Below are 26,995 nucleotides of genomic sequence, written 5' to 3'. Positions count from 1 at the left end.
AATGCAGACACAATGGGATGATATAGGGGATTCATGTACTGCATAGGAAGAAATTATGAAACAAGGAAGCTATGAATAGGATTAGAGGAAAGGAAAGAGTGGAAAGATCTAGATAAACTGTATTCAGACTACACGGACAGCTGGCACATTGTAACAAACCGTTTTTGTTGAGCCATACTTGATTCCTGGTTTCTGCTTTTTAGGAGATAACCTATAACATCCCATTTACATAGCAAATCAAAAACTCAGTTCAAAAAGAAGATATAACTGTGTACGGTACTAATTCAAACCATAAATACATGCCTGCATGTGCTACAGAAGAAGCTAGCTACAGGAAAAGTTTAGGCAACTTGGTTATAATCAATGACAACGACTGCTTCTTAAAGAAAACACTGTCATAACAACCTGTGCATCACTATTACTGCTGAAGGCATGCAACACGCAGAACTCAGTATTTTTCATATGTTAAGAAAAAGCTTAAGATGACTATTTATATCATATTTCTTGTAGTTGCATATATTTCTACTTTTAACTTTGAATTTCAAAAGGTTATAAATATTTTCATTTTTTTCAGAAACAAAACTATTTAGTGAAGGTTCTCGTGCTGGTTGGTTTGCTTGCTCTGTTATCTGGAGAAAATAGAAATGCTGAAGCTTTTAGTGTTTAGCATCATTAACATTCAACTGTCAAACAAATTAAAATATAGAATTTAAATAAATAAATATCTAATTCTATGACAGACTACTCCAGCTTCAGTGCAAGACTGAATTCACAGTTAATATCTGTAACTGCTGTGTTTGTTACTGCTACAACCTCAGGCATTAACATCCAACCTCTGCTTACTAATGTAACCAGTTATCTGCTGGGGGTTTCCTTTGCTTCACTCTTGACTATTCTGCTGACAAATGTTGTCTTTTTCTGTTTCAGTATCCTTATCATATAGAAATAAGCGCTGCTGCTGCAGCTTGGACCAGATCCACCCCTGGACTAACGTCCTCCCTCTGAGAGCAGCCACGGTAGGACACATCACAGAAACACCCCTGTCCTTTGTGTCCTGGTGAGAACCATCCATTTTTAACTATGCTTACTTTTTGTTACAGGCTTTGAATAAAACTGTTAAAAGCTTATTCAAGTCCAAACACTGTATCAACAAGTCATCTTATCCACCTTCCCCTCAATTATTTCAAATTACTCATAAAGGTATTAGACCTCTTACAAAAGCTCCGCTAACTCCTCTAAACTATATCCTATACTAATGTATGTACTATTTTTTTCATTCTTATCTTATCTCAGGCCTTTAAGGAATATTTTGGAATATAATAATTACTATTCATTTGAGAGTGACAGAAGACAGAGTTATTATCTGCCCCTTAAAGACCTAGCCAAATAAATGTGGATTTATTTCTCTGGAAAGTGAAAATAAAGTAACTACATCTGTGATGTGACCAGAAAGTTTCCTTCTAGCTTGGACACGATCAAAATTTCCTACCAAGCAGTTTCTGCAGACATACCCTGTATGTGAAGTACTCTTGGGCTTCAGTGGTCTTCCTTTTAGGACTGAGTATTCTCTGTAGATATGCTGGAGAAACTGGTCTTTCTGACAAAAATGCTTGCAGCAATGAAGAAGTATTATAAAATGTTTTTCTCATCTGATGGATTCTAATAACACATAATTAATCTCCTTACAGTTAATCATTCAATAAACGTTCAATTTGAGCCAAGATCTCAAACCCTATATACTAACTGAAACCAGAGCAGAAAAAAAATAAAAATGCTGTGGTTCAGTGGTGCTCCTGGGTAAAGACAGATTTACAGAAATACTCTGAAATGCATAGGTTTTCATCGTACATGCAGAAATTGATTTTATGGATGTGGATATATTGTTCCCAGTGCTTCAGTGGAGGTATATTTTCAACACGTTCTGCAACAGCATTTAAAGAAGTCCTAACAGCTTCAAGATACTCTTATGATGAGAAAAAAATGAGAAAACTATTTTTATGGTTAGCATAATTCATTTGTATGGCATTTCTGTTTGTAAAGAGGTGTAGCTGTATGATACACTTCATCTGGAGTGGGTGCTAATTGTGGTTGGCAAGGTAACCCATGAATAAAGCTTGTCTCTAAAGCAGCATAAATTTGGGTACGTTTTAAACCAAGTACTTCAGTTATTTGTGTTAGGAGATGCAGGCTTCAAGTGCTTTCTTGAGAGTGATGTTACAAATGAACATCACAATGCCTGAAGGAAAAAAAAATACTTGAAAATGTACACTAACATTTTTAAAAACTCCTTGCTAGAGTTTACAAAGAATGTGGTTTTATTGAGTGGTACACATGAATTTCCTTCCCAGAAAGCCAATGTGATTCTTCCATATATTTAAAAAATACTTATATGCAGATACAGAAAAATATAATTGAAGACCTGCTGGATACAGGTAAGACCATGTGTTTCGATAAACAGCAGTAGGAAGTTATTAATTTAATTAGTCAGTCAGATGCACTGGTTGCTGTATTGGCAGCAGTGAAATTCCACATTCATATTTAGACGAGGAATGACAGCAAGACATACTTAATATTTCAGGACAACTGAATATGCTTCTTCTCTATATCAACTCATATATGGATTTCTTGCCTGAAAGACCCATAATAAAACCACTCCTGTCTGGTATGCTTGAGAAAAGAACTGCATGGAAGCTTTTGGAAAAGACAGCACTCTGAGCGCCACGTTGCATGTAAGGTTTTTACAGGCACACCTCAGACAAATACACTGATAATTGTACTAGCACAGATTGTGTTTGATATGACTTTTAAATGTGTAAAATTACACAAAACTGTAGGAGTGAATTTGGTAATTTTGTGCTAATTTAACATTAATTACAGAATATATATATGGCGTGCTTTAATGAATTTTCTTTCATTAATAAAACTGATCAGTGTCTACATTTCTACAACAAATTTTTCACATAATGCTTGTACTAGAACTGAAAAGCATATATAGTTTCTGATTTTTTTTTTGCATTTTTCTTTAAATGCTATCCTCTAAAATATACAGCTTACAATCTCACAATGAAATAAATACTTGTTATAAATCATAACAAATACTGAATTTATGCCATATTTTGGATTTTGAAATACTGACATCATATAATTTGTCTGCTTTTTGTGTTTAGCAGTTTATAGCACAAGAACTCAAAAGCAGCACAGCAAAAATAGGCCCACCTTTCCTTTCAACAGCATTACTCTACCTGTTCAGATTGTTCCACCTCTGTTTACAAGCATTGCAAGTAAGGGCATACAGGGCTCATTGATAATCTTGGAGGCAAGTGCTGAGTTCTGTGGTTGAACTTTCCTGTACAGAGAAGGAAGTTTTGTAAAAGTTCATGCCTAAGACAGGAAAGGTGGTGCTCAAATAGAAGAGCTATTGTGTTGGACATTTCCAGCGAGCAATTATAAGTCAGAAATTGTTTTCAAGTAGTTATTTGCTTGTTTAAATGCATTTTCCTTTTCATGCACTGTCTAGTGTCACTCAGTTGTTTAAAAAAAGTCCAAATACCCTCAAGAGATACCTTTGTGCGTTAAACTCATCTTCAGTACCAGTTCCAGCCAAACTTCTTTACTAGAACATAAATACATCAGTTTCCTCTATTACTGTAGATTTTGTGTGCACTGTTGAATATGTAGGTGGGGATTTTTTAATTGTTGTTTAATTATCAGTTTTCCTAGAACTGCCTTGAGCAAGTTTTTACTCCAAAACAGTGAAAAAAAATAGATTTGAATATTTAGTCATTTTGAAGGATGATGTACATGTTCTAGGCATGGTCATTGGGATGACTTGATGAAGCCTCTTTTATTTGTCCATAGAAACTAAACGTTAGAGACAGAGATGTAGCCACGTTCAGCTGAATCCTTGGATTGTGTTAAAATGTAAATACTGTTGAATAAACGTCAGTTTGTAAACGTCTTTCCTTTATCATTACAAATTTCTGACGACATTAAAAGCATCTTTTCATGGAAAAAGGCATTGAAATAAAGGAACTGGAGTTTTTTTAACCACAAGTCTTCCTACTTCCCTGTTAGGCACACCACCTCTGCTACTCTTTGTGCTGTTTCTGTTAACGATAGCTGTTTGGTTGGATGTTATAACCAGCCCTGAGTTCAGCCTGTCATTTCTCTCAGTGTGAGATGGTAACATTTGGGCACAATGGACACTCACTTGAAATAATGGCTTTTATCATTTTCTCTGTTTTAGAAGTTTTAGGATCGTCTACAAATAGCATAATGGCAAAGCAGGAGTAAGATCTTAACCTCCGTGCCATTATACAGCCTTTTCCCCATTTTCTTAGAAATATGCAATTTGAGATACAAATTGATTTTGTTGAATTTCACCATAATTGCTCTGGAACCATAATTTGATTTATTAAATGTGTCACACTGAGTACTTAGCTGAAGTTGTTTGCAGCACTGCTTCTAACGGTGGCCACACATCTGAACTATTTTACTCAAAGGGTGGCAGAAATAAATCTGGAGTGAATCACAAGTTTTAACGAGATCTGCACACAGCTCACTGCTTAGTATCTGGGTCATTGCTGTTCTTACGTTGTTTCTGAAAGTGGTTAAAATCTGTTTAGCTAACTGTAATGTAGAGGAAGGTAAAAGATACATATCCTATTTTAAAAGGAACATAAGTAATACCACTTCTCAGCCCGCTAAACGAGCCAAAGAACTCCTTAAATGCCCAAGCGCCGACCCCCCCGCACCTCCAACCCGTTCTCATCCCTGCGCCGATCAACCGTCCCGCCGGAGTTGTGGGAGGGGCTGAGCTGCGCCATCCGGGCACTTACCGCCCCCTCCTTCCCCACGCGTGAGGCTGCTGAACAGCCCAGACGCGCGCGCACGCCGCCCTCCCCGCTCGCGGGCAACGGCCGGGGCGCGCGCCCGAGGGCGGTCTCAGCCGCAGAGCTCGCGAGAGGACATGGCAGCGGCCGCGAGCGGGGGTGAGCGGCGCTGAGGGGAGCCGGCGAGGCGAGGCTTGGGGGGGGAGGGGGCGAGAAGCTGCGGGGCCTGCGGGCTGAGGGCCCAGCTCAGCTCGGCCAGGCCCAGCCCGGCGGGGAGCGGGCTGCCGTTAGCGCCTCGCTTCTGCGTCAACCGGCGGGGCCCGGCCTGCACCGCCCGATGGTGCTCCGAGCTGGGGCGGGCTCTCGGTGGGTCGGGAGGGAGGCGGGTGTGTGCTCGTCGCTCTGGAGAGGAAGCTGCCTGCAGCAGCTGTACGGGCACGGGCGGAAAATAGTGGGGTGAGGCTCTGCAGAAGGGAGGGAGCAGTGTACCTGTGTGTGCCTTGGGTGCCATAAACGTCTGCCTTTATTCTGACCCTGGAGTTGGTGCTGTGTCCGAGTACAGAGAGGTGCTATTGGGGCTTCTGCAGCTGCAGCACAAAATCTTAAAGTGAACAATTTGTTAAATTAGGAAGTAAATGTTATAAAATCACCTTTTTTGTACATATTTGACAAACAGCACTTCACTGTCAGTGTCTAAAAGATCGAGACTGACTGTGCTCTGAGACTGCTGTATTCTAAAGTTCACCTTTATGGGAAGGTGATTGCACCCTTCCTCATGCCACTTCTTTCACCTTATGGTGGAAGAATGCCCAGGTTTTGAATTAATTGTTGTTTTAGATCTCTCAAAGGCACAGCTGGCATTTCAATAAGTTATTTTCTTAATGTTTGACATGTTATCTAGTTCCTTCCTGAAGTTTTCCTTCCCATGTAATTAGCTGCGGCTAATTATGATTTGGTGGTATAACTTGTGTTTAAAACTTGACGTTATCAGTGCTATCTGGTAATCACACTGTTTTTTAAGAAAATAAAAACACATGGAAGCTGAAAATTCATAGTATGTTACTGGAAGCTCAGGGCAACTTTCACAACTTTTTCACAATTTGGAGAAAAGTAAGAGATGGGACTTGGTGAATTTTTAGGAGCAGTTACGCAGTAACGTGAAAATCATGTAAAAATATGTACCATTTTTAATTTGTGGGATTCTGCTGAATTATTTTTTTTAAAAAAACAAACCTCTAAAGGTGGAGGTTAATACACAGATATTCAGCCAAATTTAATTTTTATACACATAAGCCATTGCTTGTCAGCCTAGAAATCAACATAGGTAATTCATAGATAATTAATTTGTTGTTGGATATGGAATGTAGTTGGCAGTATATGCTTTTTAAAAAATAAAAAGACATTTAGATTACTGAATAATTAATTATTGAAAGGAAAATGGGATACCTCTTAGTATTAGACTATTTCCCCCTGTCGTCCATTTTGGTATTTGTCTTTTAACCCCTTCCTCTTGCATGTATGTTTTTTTATGTGTTGTAACCTCTGTCATTGATATATATAGAAACCATAACGTCAGCTTCAGCCTTTGGGCATGCAAACCTTTACAAGAAGTAAAACCCTATCTATAGGACTCATCTCTCAGAACAAGAACCACTCTGCGAAGTTGAGTTGTCTGGGATATTTTGATACCAATGGGATCAAAGCCAAAATTGGAAGAACTCATTCATGTTGTATGAAATGGCATTTAATAAATGCCAACTCAGAAGATAACTATGATTTCTGAACTTTCCTAAATTCAGTACGCAGTAGGTTTCTGCTGACATAATCATATATGTGTGTAAAGAATCACAGAGTCATTCAGGTTGGAAAAGACCTCTAAGATCACCTATGTACAGACATATTCTAAAATGTACAAATAAATTAAGGGTTGATGATTGAGGAAATATGTCTGTGTTGTCATAGCAAAAAGACAAACTTTGTGAACAGTTTCCTTTTTCTTCATAAAGGTTCCTTCATATTGGAATCTATACATAACTAAATATATATTTTTGTTAGTAAATGAAGTTCAAGTGAATAGATACAAAGAGCATTTAAACTTTCAAGTGTGGAGACATTCCAGCTGTAAGTGCAAGTGGGACTTGAAGGAGCTAGAACTTGTCTTTTGTACTGCACTTGAGTTAAAAGGGGTGGGTAATGCACCTCTAGCACTGTTATTCTTGCCAGAGGTAACTAGAAAGACAAAATTAGCGTGTTAGTTTGAGCAGTAATGTGAAAGGTGCTAAAGAATGAGTCTAGAGCATATTGAAATTAGTTTACCTTCAGTGTTTTTAAACCAAGAAGATACTTCAACGTCAAAAGTGCAAAAGCTAAGAAAGAGCAACTTGTATTAATGTATTAATTTCCTAGCCAAAATAGCATATGTAATTTTTAAAATAAAGAATCTTTGTGACATTTTTTGTAACTTTTGTTTTTCTTATATTTACTTTCCCTTTGACCAGAAATGTGCTGAAACAGACACTATAAAAGGAGGATAAAAATACAAGGTAAGTGCTATATCTTAAACCTATTAAAACTTTTAAATTGTGTTTTTTATTATTATTATTTAATGAAACTATTATGTAGCTGTTATTTTTTTAATGAGCAGTGTATCACTTTAAATTATGCTGGTTTTATACTACTGTCAGAAAGGGAAGGTTTTCCAAGAGATATGTTCTCTTACAAGGAGGAATTTGGGGATACATATTACCCATGATATATAAGCTAAAAGCAAATAATTGTGATACTTCTGCTTAGTTGTTGGTTATGAGTGTTTTTTAATCATCTCTTAGAATTTTGCTTTAAATACTCTTATGCTGATTAAATCATATTTTCTATTTTTTAGAGGACTGTCATGCTTGCAAGCCTTTGCAGATTTTGTTAGACTTTTTCTAAATGTTAATTTTGATATTAGCAATTGAAACTTTGGCCAATACAGCATTCTGTTTATTTTAACAATTATTTTACAGCGACTCAGGCTAGTTCCAGCAGGGCATGTTACAGTACAGCACTTCCATAGTACTACCAGACCGATGCATTTTGATTAAATAAATCCAGTTATAAATGAGGAAACTTCTTTCTCAAAGGGAGTAATTAAGAATGTTTAATGGCTGCTGTTAGAATTGTACTTCAGTAAGCGTTAGGGTAAGACTAGGGGCTTATGTAGCTTCATAAAATAAGGATGTAAGTTATATCAACTTAAATGTTTGCAGTTTTGAAACAGCACGCTTCTGATGTCCAGCTACTACAGAATTGGTGAAAACTCTGATCCTGTCCCCTCCCTCCCCATTGTTTTGCATGGGAAGAAGAAAGGGCTTTGTTTTGGGGAACTAGGAAGGGATGCTTTTATTTTCAGAATTACCAAGGCAGAGCACCAAGCTTAAAGCCTCCTTGATAATTTCCACTGAGGCCCTTCTAAGATGTTACAGAGTATTGGCTCCACCTCTACTGAAAAAGCCAGACACTGCGCACAAGTTTGATGGCTAAGAACTGCTCCAGAGACTGGAAGAAGAGCAAGAAGTACAAAACCTTCTGGATGTATGCAGAAGGTACAATGTATCTGGAGCACTGATGTGTTCCAGCAAATCTGCTTACAAACTGAGACAGACCAGAATCTACAACCAGAGTATCCAGGCTAGGGAGTGTGATGTAGTAAAGATAAGCAAATGTACAGTCTGACTTTAAAAAACAAAGACAATTTCAGTTTTTAGTAAGAATTGTTAAGCAAGGCTCTAAGAGTGTGGTGATCAGCCTTCATGCAGAATTACCATATGTGTAAACATACTAACTAATGGGGTAAGTTTGACTTTCCTGGTTTTTAAACGTTACTGGATACTTCATCGACTCATTTATTCCATTGTCTTAAGATGCAGTGAATGCTACCAATAATGCACTTAGAAATGCTCAACATGTCATTTTTCTATGCTACACCTAATCACTTGTGAAAGACTACTGAAAAGCTGTTCCTTTGAAGAGCACCAAAGATGTGACTTGGATAGCTTCTAGATGGTTTTGAGTTGGGTGGCACTATCTGCTGCCTTGCTTATACATTGCCTTCTCTTGTAATTTTTGTAGAGGTCTTACACAAGTAGCTTTAATCACATTTCTAAGAAAATTATCTCAAACAACTAATTTCTTAATAATATTCACAAGGTTGAAGTTATTAGAGAAAGCCCCCAGCAGCCTCATCAGGGAAAGGCAGATGGAGTTCAGCAGTTATTTACTGTGGTTGGCAGCAGCTGGCTGGACTGTCAAAATACATTTACTCCGGACTACCCACATAGCACAAGTGAGGCACAGCTGGGAACTGGAGTTACAGATAAATATTTAGAAGACAGAGAACATAAGCTTATAGGAAACTAAACTTCATAATTTCCACTGTACTTGGAACAGATTTGTCGGTGTTTGACCTTACAAAACATTAATACATTCATCTCAGAGTTCAAAAAAAGTCCTGACAATTATTTGGTATTGTATGAAGAGTAATATAATATAAAATATAATAATATTTTTTCCAGTAAGACTTTTATATACTTTGGGTATATGTCAGTGACAAGAGAATCGATCAAGTAGTTGTTAGGGATGAATGAGATCGGAGTCTAAACTGTTGGAGGAAACAAGAGAAGAAATCATTCAATTGCATGTACTTGGAAGAAAATTGTGGAAGATTGAACTGTTAACAAATCACTGTTTTTCAAAGCCTAATTGTATTTGGTGATAAGCACTCACCTCTAAAATCAGTAAGAAATGAGGAAACAGACTAATTAAAAATAGTATTTCAGTTGCTGTTGTATCAGTATCATGTCAAATCACTTTTAAACTCTTAGCTGTTGTATTAAAAAAGGCAAATGTAGCATGAGAAATGAATAAATGATGTTCTTAGTAAACAGGAAGGTGCCAAAATGGAAATGTAATCATAGTCCACTTCAATATTCTATAATTACACTGCTGGATTTGTTAACTTACTGTCTCTTTCTAATCACAGTATAGTAAGTTGCAGTTTATCTGCATACTAAAGGTAAATATGAAAAGTCCTCTCAATTTTGTAGCTGTGCCAAATCTTGTTCTGTGTTGATTAATAATCATTCATTATAGATGTATTATTAATCTCTCATGATAACCAAAAATACAGACTTAGGTGGTATGTAGGAACAGCCAGTATGCCATTCTGCTGGCAGCGTGTGTGTGGGGGAGGGGCGGTTGAGGGGAGGATGACAATGACTTTTTCTGCTAAAGTAAATACAATACTTTGTAGGTTTCTGTTGCTGCTGAAAAAGAGTGGCCCAAGTGTTGCTATATCTGTGATCTTTTGATCTCTTTTCTATGCAGTGAGAGCCACATAGTGGGTCAGATTAAGGAGCTGATCTGATGGAAAATTAAATCCTGTTTCTAAAAAAAAATATATATATATATTTTTTTTGCAATTCTAGTCCTCGAAATTGGTAGTGGTATGTGAGTGCCAGTACCAGAAGCAAAACAGAGGGCAGAGCCAGAAACAGTATTGGTGAAACTGGGGGGAAGAAACATCTCACCTTAAGTCGGTTCAAATACTTGTAAATCAGCACCCTGCAACTGTAGTGTTAGGCAAAAAAATTAGCAACTGGAAACACTTAAAGATGGAGGAACTTGTTTTAATCTGAAGATTAGGTGTGGTTTTGGGATGCATTCAGGCTATTTGTAGAAGAGGAGGTTGATTGGCTTACATTTGGCAAACCACTTCATGTTCTGGTTTAGTGTATCTGCAGCCTTTGATTCTTACAGTGAATCTACCTGCTACTTTTTTAGCAGCATGCCTAAAAAGATCAAGAACTGAAATTAAGCCTATTTGCACATCACAACCATGAACATTTCATGTTTGCATCTTTAAATGAAATTATTCTCTGCTGCATTAAGCACAGTGAACCCGTCTTCCTGGCATGAATTTGTAAGCAGTATTCATCATCTGAAGTTCGAGAGCCTAAATTCCATAATAATTCACTTTGGAACAAAGCTTTTTCAAACTCTTCTTCTGTGGTAAAGATTGACAGCTGCTGTAAAACTACTCTTCAGTGTTGTTGAGGCTCTGTCTAAGCTACTACCACAAAGATCTTCCACATCCTGAATCTCCAAAGCAAATTCACTTCACAGAATTTATTAAACAGTGTTCAGATTACTTTTATTAAATCCAGGTGTTAATAGAATAGTTGTGCACTTGTGCAGTAAGCTGAATCTCTGTGATCGTTGACTCAGTATTTTAAGATTTCATATTTAGGTACTTGGCTAAAGTCATTATTTAAATGTTTGAAAACTGGCTTAAACCTGGGCATGATGCCAAAAGCAACAAAATGAGAGAGAAGTCATAGCTGAGCTCCTTCTTGATCTTCACAGTGAATGTAACACGAATGAACCAAACATTAAAAAAAAAATGAATAAAAAAAGACAACATCCCTGTTTTTCTTCCTTTAATAAACTATGAATTTATAAAGTAATCAGCCCTATATTATAGCCTTGAAAAGTGTGGGCAATGGCATTTTCATTTCTAGATTTTGTTTCTAATGTTAGAAGCCTACTAGAAGGCTAGTAAACATTTGATTTAAAAATTTGATTTAAAAAAATGTAAAAAGCAGGTTTGATTTTTATACGTAAGTAACTTTGCACATGTGAAAGCAAAGGGGTGTGTTTGTATTTTATTTATTTGGTGCTTATGCAGTGGAAAAGGGACTTGGAATGTGTGTATTTTGAAAATTGAGCTTGCCAAATATGCTAAAATGACAGAAATGAATGGGATCTTTACATTGATTACAGTTGAACTGTACTATTTGTGTATTATTTAAGGAGTTTTTGAATGGACTAATAAATCTCTTTGGCTATTTTGGAGCATTTGGTTATTCATTATGATATCATGTCACTTGGTAGGAGATACTTTTATAGCATATTTTTAGGGCAGCTTCTTTAAAAAATATCACAAAAACATATCTGTGGGAAATACAACTCAAAACAGGTAACCAAAAGGAATTCCCTAATGATTATCTACTTTTTTTTTTTTCATTATGTAAGCTGTACTCTTTGTATAGCTATCCTCTACATAAATATATTCAGTGTAAGATTTTTGTTAAAGATTTATATGCTATGTGACTTGGAAAATATAATTTTAGAAATCTTTTTGAAGCAGCTCTTGACACCATCGATTAGTGATGTTTGATTTTGTATTATTTCAAATCTGTACCATAATTTTCTTGGATGGCAATATGATTTTTTACACACTGTCACTCTTAGTTATCCTTGCGCTTACTTCAGCTCCTGTTTTATAGCTTTGTGTCCAACAACAGAAGGAAGTGTGTTCGCACCTATTAAGACGGTTCTAAAGACAGACAAATTCAGATAATCATTGACTTAATACTCCTGTGCAACAGCACCATTGAATGCAAAATTGACAATAATGTCTTTGCATGTTAGTTCTCTGTTTTAAAGTTTATCTTCACTTTTAAGAGTGTTTGTTTGTTTGTTTAGTAAAATTGTGGGTTTTAATGCTTTTATTCTAGGGCAGTAGTTGAATTTGTACTGATGAATGTATTCTTGAGAATTCTGCAGTAAGATATAAATAACTGCAAGTGGTGAGAGTGACAGCAATACTTGCTAACGTGTAATACCGGGGAACAGGACCAAAAGCAAAATTGATCAGGTCATTTGTTTGAGACTTGCTGTTATTTCTTTAAACAATTCCAATGTTTCTGGAGTTCGGCAATAGTTTAGGTAAATAATGAATATAATCACCACATCAGACAATTATGTGAATTTATAGGAATAATGGAAAACCTCGTTGATATCTGGTTAACATATGAAACACTACAATTTCATCTGGGGTTTCTGTACAGCAGAAAAAAATAAGTATCTTGTTTGAGTGTACTAGTCACCTTGCTTCTAGTAAATATTTGATTCAAGAGAAGTTGCTGCTTACACAGTCTTTCTTTTTTCTGAATTTGTATGGGTTATTTATATTAATGCTCCTTTGCGTCAATGTCAGTATAGCAGTACTTACTCTTTCACTTGGTGCGATATAAAGGTTTTAGCAAATGCTATCAGTTTGTGCAAAATGTAAACCAGACTTATTGCTACAGGAATTACAAATCTTCCAAGGTGAAACAAGCTTCAAATAATTCACTCTACGTCTGTAGACAGTTTAAACCAACTCTCTCTGCTTCAATTAATAACTGCGTAATGGGTGATTTCTCCTGGAATCAGATCAGCATGGTGAGGCAAACTGTTCTGGCTGCGGTAGTTCCTAGCTGAGTGGTTAATGACTCCCTCTTTCCTCTGCCAGATGTTCCACCCTTCCTCTGTTCTGCCAGCATAACCATTTGACTGCTCTCTTACCAGGTCCTGTAAAATGAGCCTAATCTTATAAAAGCATTGCATAAAACTGGGTAATACAGAAAGGTCGACTCTGGGAAGGGTTGAAATGCAGATGGTAGCAACCTACTTCAGTGCATCTTTTTCTGCCCTGAGGAAGCTTTGAGCAGAAGTAAACATGGACAATAAGGAGAGAAACTAGAAATCTGAAATGGAGGATAGAAAAGACAGTGTACAATACATACCATTCTTTCTTTTTTTTTTTTTTTTTTTTTTTTTTCAGACTAAGACAGATCAACTAACTGAAAGGAGACTTCTGAGCCTAGGCACAGTTCTAAATTTACAGTTTCTTAAATATTTGGGGGCAGTAGTAGGACCAGAAGATAATCCAAAAGATGGAGTTCTGTAGCAGTACGTGGATGTAGTCAAGAGAGTTGGTTTCCAGATAATCTCTCTCTCTCTCTGAGGCACGTGCTCATGAGAAGAAAAGATATAGCCAGGAAACACACAGAGCACTTTTGATGGGTAAAGTGGAATCTGAGATAGCTGTGATATGAGAGCTGATTTAGTGATACATGGAGGACAGAAGAAATAGCAAATACAGGAAGAGGAATTGAGAAGCAAAGCAGTTACTGAATTGATCAAGGGAAGCAAAGAATTGTGATCTGTTGCCAGAAAAAAAGTAATTAAATAAAGCCACAAGAAAAAAACTGGGGCTTAGAGATTATATGGTCTAGAGATTATCTTTAGCAGACAATGCTTGATAAATGAATTGTTTTGATCAGATCATCAGTAGTTTCCCAACAGGGTCTCAAACAAAGCTTTGTTTTTTTGCAAGAACAGTTTTAATGGGGTTCAAAACCATGTGTGTTTCAGGAAGGAGTGGCACTGGATACGTTTTTCAGCCTTTTTGACTGATATATTCATGATTAAATACTATGTTTCAGAGTTAGTAAATTGCACTAGCCAAAGTGTTCTAGAACATACCATGATAAATTACATTTGATGGCTATTACATGATGGAAATGTCTTACATGTCAGAAGGAATATTAAAGCAAGTACATTTTTTGTTGTGCTGCTGGAAGACCAACAATGTCTATTGCATGAATAAAATTTAAATTACTGTGTAGAAGAGAAATTATGGCTTGAAGTATTTTTCAGACTTAAGAGTTTGTAAATTGTCGCCCTAGTTTTGATGTCTTCTTGAAATGTTCAGTAAGAGCTTTTTCTCCATCATGCAGAAGGATACTAGTAAAATGTAATAATATTTTTTTTTGGTCTGTGTTTTAAGGGTTTTTCTGCTGACTCAGCAGTTCAGACAGGGTCATAATAACTAGAAATAGGATGGCGCATGTCATCTGACAAGTGGATAATTTGACCATCCAGCATAACTGCGGATGAACTTGGTGCTTCTAACAAAAATTACCTGTGTTTAGTCATCAGACCTACTTAGGCAATAACTATAGTTTAAATTATTCGAACATTTGAAGTAGATGTTCTCGTGGTAGCAGGCGTTCATTAGGAAATGACCTTTAGTAAGCTGTTTAAGTTTGGTAATAATAAGGCAGTGTTGCACTTTTTATATTAGTATAACAGAATTCATTAACAGTGATTTCCTTTTTTATTTTAGAAATACTCTGTTCTTTACTGGGGGACAGTTTACAGACAGTTTGTCTTTCACACTCATATGAGTGTTAAGTTGTTTCTTTGTGTTATCACTTTAATTGGTAAGTTTATAAATATTATTTTCCTTTGGAAGTAATCAGTCTTAATTGACTGAGTGAAATAATTTGTTGCAGTCAGGGTTTCTCAGTTTTCAGACTACACCTGTAAAATTTTTATCTTCAAGAGGCCTTCCTTCTGTGTTTATTAACTTGCTGTTGAATGGTTTTGAAGTATTTCTGAAGGCTGATATGTCCCTCTCTGTATCAGCTTATTCTTGGATATGGCCATTTCTGCATAAATGGAGGACCTTTTCTGCTTAATTTAAAATGGAAGGGCACGAGAATGATAATTGTTTTACAAGGAGAAGGTTGAAGGCTTTGCAAGGGGAATTGTTTTACACAGGAAAGGCTTTTCTCATTTGAAGTTCTAATCAGAGAAAATCCCAAGAAATAGAGAATTTAGATGTGTTACAGCTGCTAAGTGTAACAATTCATGCAGAAATCTATAGTAAACAGTTTTATAGTTACCATCTATTATTTATTTTAATCAAGCAGCTTTGTAAAGAATGAAATATTGGAACATACAATAGTTTAACAGATAAGACTTATTTTAAAGCGGCCTTAGGCAACATAAACTCTCCTGACCCAAAGTTTCTGCCCTATTAGTCTTTAGCTAATTTCAGTATGGAAAATGGAATTCCAGTTCATTTTAGTCTTGGAGATCGTGAGAAATTGCTTCTTAAAGCAGTAAGGGCATGGACTGTGGATTACAGCATTAAACTGTGTAGAACATCAGACTTTTCAGGCACCATACTAATAACATACTTCTTCTGGTTATTTTAGAGTATGGGTGTTGATCTGGGGATTAAGCTTGATCTACTCATAATCATTGTTCAGTACTTATAAAGAAACAATGTGATAGGATTTCCCTTCCTGTGGTCTTGCCTTGGTAGCAGGGAGTAGAGCAGAGGTCTTCTTAGATGCATTATAGATTAGAGAAGTAAAAAGGTTGGATTTATAAAAAGTATCGTTTTATTTTTAAAGCCAAAATACTCTTTCTGATATATCTTCATGCTTAATTTCCAGTGTTTAGTAAGTTCAGTAAGTTTAGTAAGTTGTGGTTTTGTTTTATTTTATTTTTTTTTACTTGAAAGCCTCTGATTATATATAGATTTATATAATCTGATTATACAGAGAGATTTAGTGTTCTCTTGGTATACTTCATGACTGTATCTATGGAAAAAAAGGACTTCAGGTCTTGGGAGGATGCTGTGAGGTCTAAATCTATTACAGCTGATATAATTGAATCCACATTCTGCTTTTTGTCTCTGCAGTGTAAAAAATGAGGTCACTTCATACGATGTGGGATGTGAGCTGTACACTGTTAAACTGTTCACTGTTCTGGTTCACTGTTACCAAATTTAATATGACACTTTGTACTGTTTGCTTCTAGGTAAGGTGTAATAATTGTTCTTTGGCTCTGCTGTATTAGTAGATAAAACTTGGAGAAAACAGGAGTTGAAGACTGGGGAGGAAAGAGGTTGTCTTCCTAAAGCCATGATCTAAATAACAGTTGATAAATGAGTGATGAAAACAGTGTGCTGTCTACCTTTTAATTGTGTTCTAAAGTTCGTAGTAGACTTGGTAAGCCCTGATTAATACTTCTAAGCCAAACAGATAGCCATATTTGTCCAGTTCCAGTAACAGTTTTGGCTAACTGGAGTAGGAAATGCAAGAAGTATATTGACTATTGATCTCATTCTGATTAATAATGGTAAATACAATGGAGAATAATTCACGTATTTAGTAGAAGAGTAGAAAATAGAATGAAGTGGGACCAGGACTGCCAAAACTTTGTGTCACTGCCTCAGGTTAGCTGAGAAAGATGTGCATTTATATCCACACAGCAATCATGTGATGAATACATGCATATAACGTATGTATCTGTGCGTTATCCTAGGGTAACAAACCCTGTGAGTCTTCAAAATCTTCCAGTTGTAGATCATTGAATGATTTTGTGTGATCAGGACTGCAGCACTATAAACATTATCTCTAAAAACTTATGGTTTAATTATCTTTGCTTGTACTTTTGTTGCTACTTAAAATGTTACATTGTCTATTGTAAACTAAGTTGTTAAAAAGAAGAGCTGATCCCTTGAACTTTTAAGTCAGATGTTAATCTTTTGGTACTAGGCCTCTATTTTATTTCTAGTTAAAAGAAACAGAATGGAGGAGATTAAATACTTCCAATAACTTTCAAAGAAAGCCCAGTTGTTTGGGACAATTAAAGACATAGAATGCTCTGCCATGCTTTTTACAGGGAGGTTATATGATCATAAATGAGAGGAGGCCAGAAAAGACATCCTTATTTTAGAAGAACTTTAAGCACTTAGCATAAATCATATGAAGAAATCATGGTAAATAGCTGCTACTTAGGTTTTACAGAATGTTGATTTTTTTCACGCATTTATCTGTCACTTTCTACGTTTTTCTTTTGTCCACTAGTGGGTTAAATTGGACACATTTTAGAAATTAAGAATAACAAGTTGACTAGTTTCCATGCTAATTCAAGTTATTGTTTGCATTGTTAATATCTGAAAGTAGTTATGGTGGCACAAGTTAACAGGCAACAATAGGTTTGTGAAAGAAATTTTCTGTGCTGTCTTCAGGTTATGAATAGGGATTGCTTAACGGCATCATCTGCCTATGTGCATTGAGTTGCAGTTCAGACATACTCGTTCTGATATGTGCAAAATCTCTTATATTAAAGTTGCTAACAAGCCCTAATTATGCAACATGATTTTGAATTCATGTCAAATTAGTATTTAGTTAATTGTTCAATGTAATAATAATTGAAGTTCTGTCCTGTAGAAGTTTAATGCATTTTTAAAGGTTAAATATTACTCTTTTGGTATTGAAATAGCGTATTTTGCTAATCTCTGTAACTGTGTAGAAATAAAAAGAAGCAAAGTATATCTTTTTCAAGGAATTTCATTTTACATAAATCATTCTGTGACATTCAGTCATGCTCGTGAAGGAAGGTAGAAAGTAGCATGTTTAACAGGAAACAGTCCTGCAGTTCCTTCCTCTTTGACTTGAACTGTAATGCTTTCCTTGCTTTGTTCAATTCAAGGGCTTGGATTACAGGCACTAAAGTAAACAGAACAGCACCTGCAGCTTAATCATAAATGGGAACATCTTGAAGTAACTAAGCAAACAAATGAAATCATGGAGTTGTTTAACCTTTTCTGAAATGCCTTGGAAGTTCTACCAACACTGTTTTTTAAAATTGAGCAACAGTTTGGCTATAAAAAGACTTAACATGGTAAAGAGTTTGATCCAATATATTGATAAGTGTTACTTTCTGAACTGTCAGAACTCTTCTTTTAAAAAGCTCTCTCTCTCAAATAAGTGCACACTTCTAGGACAGGACATGACACTAAAATATCTAGCAATCATATGATGTGTTCATATATATTTGACCCTTGCTCTGGACTTGAGCTATCAAGTGCTTTTATAGTACCAAAATGAACATTTGTGTTTTGATTTTTATAGGTTGTCAACTTCAATTACATAAATACATTCTGCTAGCTACATTATTTATGTTTCCTAGCCACAGAAAATCATGGGGCACATTATCTTATTAAGTCCTTCCACAGAGTTCTACCATAGTCCACAGGAACTGAACTTGCTTTTTGGCAGGTAAATTGGAGTTGATCTTGCAGTTACATTTTCTTGTTGTGCTAAGATATTAAAAAACTGACTTTGTGTAGTTTTCTAAGTTGAGTATAAATTTACTTGCCGCTTGCGTTAACACAGACATTTTAAATTTTGGTACAGTACTAAAGCAAATGCAAAGAAAATGGTGATCAACATTGTTGTCTTAGACTGACAAATAGGAATGTCACATCTGGATTTCTCTGACCATTTACATAGGGCATATTTCCATCCCCTGTACTATGTATGTGTGTGCATCTGTGTGTCATATCTAAACAAGATACTATTTCATGTTTTACCTGTCTATTTTAAGGTATTTTTATGAAGCTGATTGTTTTTGTAGAACTAGTGAAGGTGTGCTATAACAGCCTTACATGTATTTATAAAGTTGATTCAGCTGAATGACTTAGCCAACAATGCCCATATTGAGACAATACTAAGAATATCCACAAAAATGATAAGATGAAATTGTCTGTTCATAAGATGATCAAAAGTAATAAAATATGAAAGACTGTATCTGGATATCCTTTCCTAATGACAAGCCTTTAAAGTGTTGTTGCCGTAATTCTTGCTGTTACTGAATGCTTAGGTAGCAGCTGTTAGGAGGGATGGACTTACTAGTTGTAAATGAAATAACAAATCTTCATATCCTGATCTGGGGTGTTCAACGTGAGTTAAATCTTCATGAACTTACTGGATTTCTGCTACAAATAGTACTGTACTAGAAGTTAAGCATAGTGTAGCTTCTAGTTAAAAAGGACTGCCTCAGCAGAAGTTACATTAAAAGATGTTCTGGGTTATCAGAATGGGTTAATAGATGCTAGCATCGATGCTTAATTTTAAATAGCTTGCACAACTGCCTAGGTGACCATATCTCCCTTTCACACGATAGATAGACTAGCAAAGCAGTTCATACCCTTCTTTGAAGAAAGTTGTTAACTGTACGCTATCTTTGAGAGGCAGCTAATCCTAGACTCAGCTTTTTTGTTTGGTCTGTCAGACCATCTATTCATGGATTTTGGTGCACACTGCATTATTTTTGTAACTGTTTCTTGAAGGAAGTTCTGAAAAGTTCTATAGTCAGTAAGCAATTCAAACATCAATTCCATCTTGAGGGATTAGTTTGGTTTCAGTGACTTGTATGTTATGCATATTGAACCCTGTCTTGTTTTACTTGAAATATTTGTTAGAAGTTTAGGATCTTGGGAAAATTTTATTATTAATTACCATTTTAAAGTCCACTAATGGTAAACACAGACTTTTTTTTTGTAATAGACCTAATTACTTAAAAAAAATTTCATGAGACCTTGAAGTATTTAAATACTAAGCTTCACAACATTGCCGTGAACTACATCCTTTCTGCTGAAGGTTTATGGGAGACCTAGAAGGTTCTACCAAATGATATTCAAATAGATGAGTGTTGAGGGGTCAATAACGTGAAAAATCATCTGTGTTGCTCTACATGACAACTGGGTAAGCTACCAGCTTTGGGGTTAAGCGGAGCTGTGGGAGGCTGCCATTACAGCCTCAAGCTCTCTGCCTGATAATTAATTTACACTACTTAGAGCAAGCCACATCTCCCATTACATACCAGGTGCCTTTGGTCTGGAGATGGTTCAGGGAGGAATGCATCACCCAGTGTTCTGTTGACTCATTCCCTGCTTCTGTCCAGATACAAGTAACTTTCAGTTCCTTACACAGTTAGCTACTGTAGCACATTGATTTTCAGACTTCAATTGATCATAATACTTAAGATTTCAGGATTTCCATAAAGATAAACTCAGCTTAGCATTGTCATTGTAATATGCAAAAGTGGTGAAGTTTCTGGAGGTCTTGTAGTGTCTGTTCAGTTGTATTCATATAGGTAGAGTAGGCAGATATAAAAAACTAATCTCAATAATTTCCCATCCACTATGGAATTATGTGAAACGAGGGATATAAATCTTAACAGATAACAGAGTGAGCATTGTTCTTGCAACAGAGGCAAACTCAATTTGAAGCAATGTGTTCTCTAATCAGTAAAAGTATGAATGTTAAAAATTAATTAGATGAATCAGTTGATTTACTGATAATGGTTATTAATACCAAGTACTTTACATGTCTATGTTCATTTTGTACTCAGTCATGTACGTTCAGCTTTGCTGGTTCTAAAAGCTGTTTCATTAAGTGGATTTGAAACCTACAGGGAGAAGAGGGGGCAACTTTTCTGTAACAGTTTATTGTTAGAATTATAATGCCACATGCAAAAGGATTTGTTGTTTTTTGCTGTTAGTTTTTATTGTTTGGTTGGTTTACGTCTTCACTATTTTTAAAACACCAATATATTAGAATATGTATAAAAGATGCAGGCTAGTGATTTCACAGAATAGGTCTAAGTGTCTTTTAGATAAGTATTTCCAAAGGTTTTTTGTTATTGTTTATCTTTTGATTTTGTAAGTCTTCAGAATTTGGGGAAAAAAAACTGTATACACATGCAGAAAAAGGTATTCAGAATAAGTATAAAGGGAGGCCTAATAGCTTTTCATGTAGGAATTTAGTATCTCAGAAGCATAACAGGATGTAAGCACAGCTGAAATAAAATTGTACATAGAGGTGCTAATGTCTTCTAAATAGAACACATCATAGAACATTTTAGAGGTCATAGTGAAATCATTATGTAGTAGCCTGAAGAGCACTGCCATGTAAATGCATTATTTGTTTTGATAGTAGACACCTGGATCTTGTATTTCTTCAGAATCACATAATTGTAATGGTTGGAAGGAACCATGAGAGATCATCGGGTCCAACCGCTTGCCAAAGCAGGTTCCCTAGAGCAAATTACACAGGTAAACTGACTTGAGATGGATTTCAGCAGCCCAGCCTTACTTCTTTCTTAATTTTCTTTTCTTAAGGGGTGCCTTGCTGATAAGATAGCATGCCATGAGGAGTCATTTTTAAAAAAAATATTGCATCTTTTACTCTCCTTGAAGTGGGTAGTTAATCCCCAGCTCTTCTTTCTGGGAAATCACTCTTAGCTCACTGAACCCTATGGCAGACATTAGCTACAAATACTCCTCTGTATCTTGAATATTTATGTCAAAGTGCTGTCTGTATTGACTCTGTGGAAGAAGGGAGGTACTGAGAACCTTCCAAGAGTCCGACCGCTGGGACTCAGCTAATTTGAGGATTAGAGAGGAAATATATTGTAGGCAGATCTACACACTTGATAGGGCCAGCTGCATTGTGAAAGCATTGTTCTTGCCCATAAAAGAATGGAAAGAGGAATTGGCAAATTAGTCTTATATTGTGACTAAGCACATTATCACAGATACAAAATGATAATGCTTGCTGGACAAACTGAAATGATATTTGAAACTGTAGCTGTCCTCTAGATGCTTATTACCACCCTAGAATTAGAGACCATTGTCCTCAGTATGCAGATTTTTGATTCTTCCAAGGCGCAGACAAGGAGATCAGAGAGCATAATGGAAACAACCTGTGTTGGCAGTTGTTACACTAACCTCCTGGATATGGTGCTTGAGCTTTTAAGAGTCTTTTTTAGTGTTTCCTGAAATATTGAAAAACTAACAAAAAACCACACCCATTTGCAATTCTAGTATTTTTCCCACTGTGAATTCTGGTGTATTATAAACTGATAGCTGCATCATTTAAATTTTAAGTTTTATACATGGAGAAACTGGAAGTGACCTAAGTTCCTTGCCGGTGTAAATGAGTGAAACTGTTAAAAACCAGCCATTTGACTTAGCCAGTTAAAATGCACAGTGATTCTTGAGCTATTTTTTACAGCCAATTTTGTATAACGCAAGCTGACTTAACTACCTAATACCATCCACATTTCACAGGTTATGCTGAATAAAATACCAGCTCTGGTGACCCAAGAGTCAGAGAAGTATGCATTTTTCCCCCTTCTGAAGGTTTTTCTAAGGAAATATACTTTGTCTTTTTAAGATAAAATGTTTAAAAAGAAAAGAAGCGTTTGTCTTCGGCAGTTAAGAAAGATAGCAACCACCTACAATCTGCGGGAACTTGCATAAGATGGGTACACTGTACAGCGGCTCCTTGCCAACACTGGCACATTGCTTCTGCGTGGCTGTCACATAAATGGAAACTGAAGCCTTGCTTGCAGGGTTGGTGCATATTCTATTTTGATAATCTATTCTGAAGGTTAAGTAGGAAAATAATTTTGTTCTAGTTTTCACTTTACTACTCTTACCCATTTTGCCTAATTCTGTGGGGCATTTGCTCTTGCACGCTACAGCCTCTTTTGGTTTTGCTTCATAGAGTTCTGTTGCTGTGAAATTTTGTACTGTTAAAGGATGGTACACCAATAAATAGTTGATGTTTAGGCTTAGTGTTTATTTAATTATTTTTTAATTTTACTTTTAGTGGTTAAAATGGTGCACATTTTTAGCTAAGGTTTTTCCAAAGTTTTTAAGACAAGGAACCTGCAATATCTGAGGCTTTGCTTACCTTTCAAATTACGGTTAGAGTTCTGAATTGGAGAACTTTTGTTTTTAGAGGCTTCCTAATAATCTAACCGAGTATGGATACTGTATGAAACCATAGCAGTAACTCAGATTTGAGATGCACAAACAGCAGTATCATCCTGTGTTACAGCAAATCAGCAAGACACAGCAGTCATAGGTAGCAGCAGGAGAAGTTGTTTTCAAAGAGGGGGATGCAGTTGGAGAATTCTCGTGAGGTTCCCTGAAGGTTTCATTTTCAGAACTTAACAAGACAAGATAGTGAGCAGTTGGTAGCCCTGCTCTGGGGCAGAGGCTCATTAGGTGACATCCAAAAGGGCTGTTCTCAGCTGACTCAGTCAGATTCGAGCTGCTTTTGTGTAAGAAGTCACTTTGGGTTATAACATAGTGCAATGAGGGATATCATATGACATGGGTTGTAATTCAGGCCTGCCTTGTGCTCAGTTGAATCAGGGTAACTGAGCCACTTTTATACACAATCCTGGAACTAAAATTAATGAATGGACATTTAAGCTAATTTATCTGCGTGTTGTAGAAGTGATAAAAGTTATATTGGCTTAACTTAAAGCAAGATATTTAGTTATCTGTCATAGGGAATAGAGTTGAGAGCTAACATGCAGCATATAACAGATGTTAAACCTTTCATACAAGGTGTTTTATTAATTTTCATATGGATTTAAATTAATGAATACAGCTAATGTGGTTTGATCTCTTTGAAAAGTGACTCCAATATGTAACTCATAGCCAATACACCGTGGATAAAATGCCACGATTACAGGCAGATAAGCAGCTAAATTTTCACTTAAATTCTGCTCTGAAAAAACTTGCTTGGTTAATAATGTACTTAATTTGTACGTGTGAGTGGGAGTTTGAGGAGAGTGTAATGTCAGTAAATCAAGTGGGAGCTGGGTAAATTATTCTTCTAAAAGCTAAGAACAAAGAAAAAAATCTTGCGTAACAGTAAGTTAATGTGTCTTCATTTAATGTGAAAACACCAATTGGTAACTATGGAAAATAATGAAAAATATGCACTTAACTATCATAATTGTTCTACTGAAGTACATATCAAGCAGTACTGGTTATATTGCTTACTTTCAAATTGGTGCTTTCAGCAACAAGGTTTTTACCCCTTTCTGTAGTGTAGACCATTCTTTTTGTCATCTTTATTTTTTTTTTAAATGTCACTTGATATAAGAAGGTTGTGGTCATTGAAACATGGATTGCATGTTAAAAGCCTTTAAATGTACACCCGAACACATAAGGTATTTATATTGTGCAGACCTGAAGTTTGAAGTTTAAGGCTGAGTATGGGCAGCAGTGGTGATTCTGAAGAAAAATAACTATAACTAAACACAATAGTAAGACATTTCTTTGGCTTTATGTATCTTCATGAATTTTCCTTATTATGTATTGCGTATGTTTCCAAGAATCCAGGGATGAACTTTTTTGAAGTCCGTAGTGATTCTAATGATTTTTTAATGATTTGATAGAGTTCTGTGAGCTATGAAAAGCCTGTACCAGTAATCTTTGCTTCTGTATTTTCTCACTGCAGACTAAGTACTACATGAATGATAGAAAGGAAATAAATAATAAATTAGGACATATATTCCAGTCTGTAGATTATTTTACAATGAGTGACTAGTATGAAGTACAATTAATTTGAAAATTTTCATGGCAACAACCATTCCTTGTTAGAGGGATTAAATGTTAACAAATCCTTATATAGCTCTTTGGTGGTATCAAGTCCTGAATTAATACCAAAATTGATTATTAAACTTAAAGAAAGTTGTGGAGTGTCTTCTGTATAGCCAGCAGAGGAACTGTCCTCCTTCTCAGAACCAAAAGACTGTAGAATTGCATGTAAATACGTTGCTTAACTGCATTTCTGCAAACCTGTGATCTGTGTGGAAAAGTTTTAGATAATTTATTTATCATTTTAAAGAAGAATTGTGTGCAGAGGAACTGACCAGAAGCCAGCAGTAACATGTCTACATTATTATTTTTTTTCTTCATTAGTTTTTATCAACTGTAGCGTGATTGAGACCACTTGCTCTCCCTGTCTTCAGACCATTTTAACACAATGGATCACCTGGGGACAGCAGATGCTGAGGATGACTCTGGTTCCCTAACCCGGCTTGCTCCTAGTCCTCACAGCGAAGCAGTTGCGCATGAGTTCAAGGAACTCTCCTTGCAACCCAGTCAGTACTTACCTCCCCTCAATGAACGGAAGAATGGTGAGTGCAAAAGTGACTGTTCTCCTTTACTCTGGGGTGCTTAAATGTATGCAATGGGAATAATGCAGTTTGCTTTCTTTGAATAATGTTACTGCCTGCCTTCGCTTGCTTTTCCCAACCCACATTATATAAAGTGCTACAGTGATTGTTTGCTATAAAATCTGTCCTGATCGGCTTCACCTGTCATGAGTTTAAAACTCCATCTGGAGTACTTTGCTGAGGCATATAGAATAGAGAAGTTCGTATTTTTTAATATTTTTTTTAAGCCACAGATAGTATATAAGAGACATATTAATAGGATATTTTTGAAAGGAGTTGTGTTAATACCAGACAAAAAGGGAAAATTACCAAGAACAGATTTTTCTGCAAAAATAATACAGAATTTAAGTTTCACATTGTATCCTAGAAAGTTTGAGATTGAACCACATAGTTTGAGATGGAACAGTGAAAGAAAAATAACATTTACATTTTGGGAATCTTTCCAGTATCTGTTCTCATTGTTGATGTTGGCATGGCAACTTTGAAAAAAGGCATTACAGTAGGTATCGGTAAGAATTATCTAAATGTAGGCTCATTTTTATTGGGAAGAAGGCAGGAACCTTTTTTGTTGTGTTTGCTTTCTCAGACTAGTATCTTATGATGATGAAGATGTGTTTTGTAATATTTATAGTAAGTATTGGGAACGTTGAACATATGTAAATGCAGTATTTAGTTTTTTATTAAATCAGTTTAGCTACAGTAAGTTATTAAAGAATTTAGTTGTAATGGTACAAGCATTAGTTCATAAGAAGGACAGCTATCTGAATATCCCCACTCACTTTAAAGCAGAAAAAAATGGGATATATGTTAGAGGGCTGCATGTATATCGAATAGCTAGGGACAGGTATTCTCCATTTCAGAACGACACAGAATGGTCTGTGATCAAGATGCCTCTAATTATGCAAGTCTGTGGTGCTTTCTGTTGTCTTATTATTTGATGTCCAACTGATAAACTGTTTTTCTGTACCAAAAGCTTGTTATGAGGTGGCTCACAACCTTTTACCATTTTGTCAAGGAAGCACCACAAATACATATTTAAAGAAAGCTATTCCATAATGAGACTAAACATGCCAACATTTAATTCATAAACCTCATGAAGAAGAGAATGTAGTGGGTTTATGCATTCCCTGTGTGTAATTATAAACCTGGGAAATTTGTTTAGTTTTTCAAATTGCCTGTAAAATTGAAATGGATGACTCAAAGTGACATGATGGGTAGATGAGGGAAAGGCTGTGGATGTTGTCTCCCTTGACTTCAGTAAGGCTTTTGACACTGTTTCCCAGAGCATTCACATCAAGAAAGTGGCTGCTCTTGGCTTGGACTGGCGTACACTTCGTAGGGTTAGAAACTGGCTGGGTAGCTGGGCCCAAAGAGTCGTGGTGAATGGAGTTAAATCTAGCTGGAGGCTGGTCACTAGTGGAGTCCCCCAGGGCTCAGTACTGTGGCTAGCCCTCTTTAATATCTTTATCAATGATCTGGATGAGGGGATCGAGTGCACCCTCAGAAAGTTTGCAGACAACACCAAGTTAGGTGCTTGTTGATCTGCTTGAGGGTAGGAAGGCTCTGCAGGAAGGTCTGGATAGGCTGGACCAATGGGCTGAGACCAACTGTATGAAGTTCAACAAGGCCAAATGCCAGGTCCTGCACCTGGGGCACAACAA

The 26,995-nt window shown here is 36.2% G+C and overlaps 1 protein-coding gene and 1 long non-coding RNA gene across 9 annotated transcripts in view; one reads left to right on the top strand and one right to left on the bottom strand.

The window, feature by feature from the left end:
- Window positions 1-1,344: 1,344 nt before the first annotated feature.
- LOC118174367 lies at window positions 1,345-5,410 on the bottom strand. The gene is made up of 3 exons (XR_004754631.1): window positions 5,322-5,410; window positions 3,243-3,346; window positions 1,345-2,236 (listed from the first exon to the last, which is right to left on the bottom strand). It is a non-coding gene; the product is annotated as an uncharacterized LOC118174367 (long non-coding RNA).
- MRTFB (myocardin related transcription factor B) overlaps window positions 4,872-26,995 on the top strand; it is an 88,564-nt gene continuing 66,440 nt past the window's right edge. Inside the window, exons 1-4 of one of the 8 annotated variants that reach the window (XM_035339652.1) lie at window positions 4,873-4,991; window positions 7,331-7,375; window positions 12,389-12,528; window positions 25,128-25,295. In XM_035339652.1, the coding sequence (XP_035195543.1) occupies window positions 25,142-25,295 (154 nt within the window). In that variant the 5' untranslated portion in view covers window positions 4,873-4,991; window positions 7,331-7,375; window positions 12,389-12,528; window positions 25,128-25,141. Of the gene's footprint in view, window positions 4,992-5,080; window positions 5,199-7,330; window positions 7,376-12,388; window positions 12,529-25,077; window positions 25,296-26,995 lie in introns of those variants that run through there. The other 7 variants (XM_035339651.1, XM_035339653.1, XM_035339649.1 and 4 more) reach the window with 7 other exon arrangements.

Source organism: Oxyura jamaicensis, chromosome 14, assembly GCF_011077185.1.
Source record: "Oxyura jamaicensis isolate SHBP4307 breed ruddy duck chromosome 14, BPBGC_Ojam_1.0, whole genome shotgun sequence".
NCBI classification, from domain to species: domain Eukaryota; kingdom Metazoa; phylum Chordata; class Aves; order Anseriformes; family Anatidae; genus Oxyura; species Oxyura jamaicensis.
This window is presented reverse-complemented; position numbering and strand designations above follow the sequence as displayed.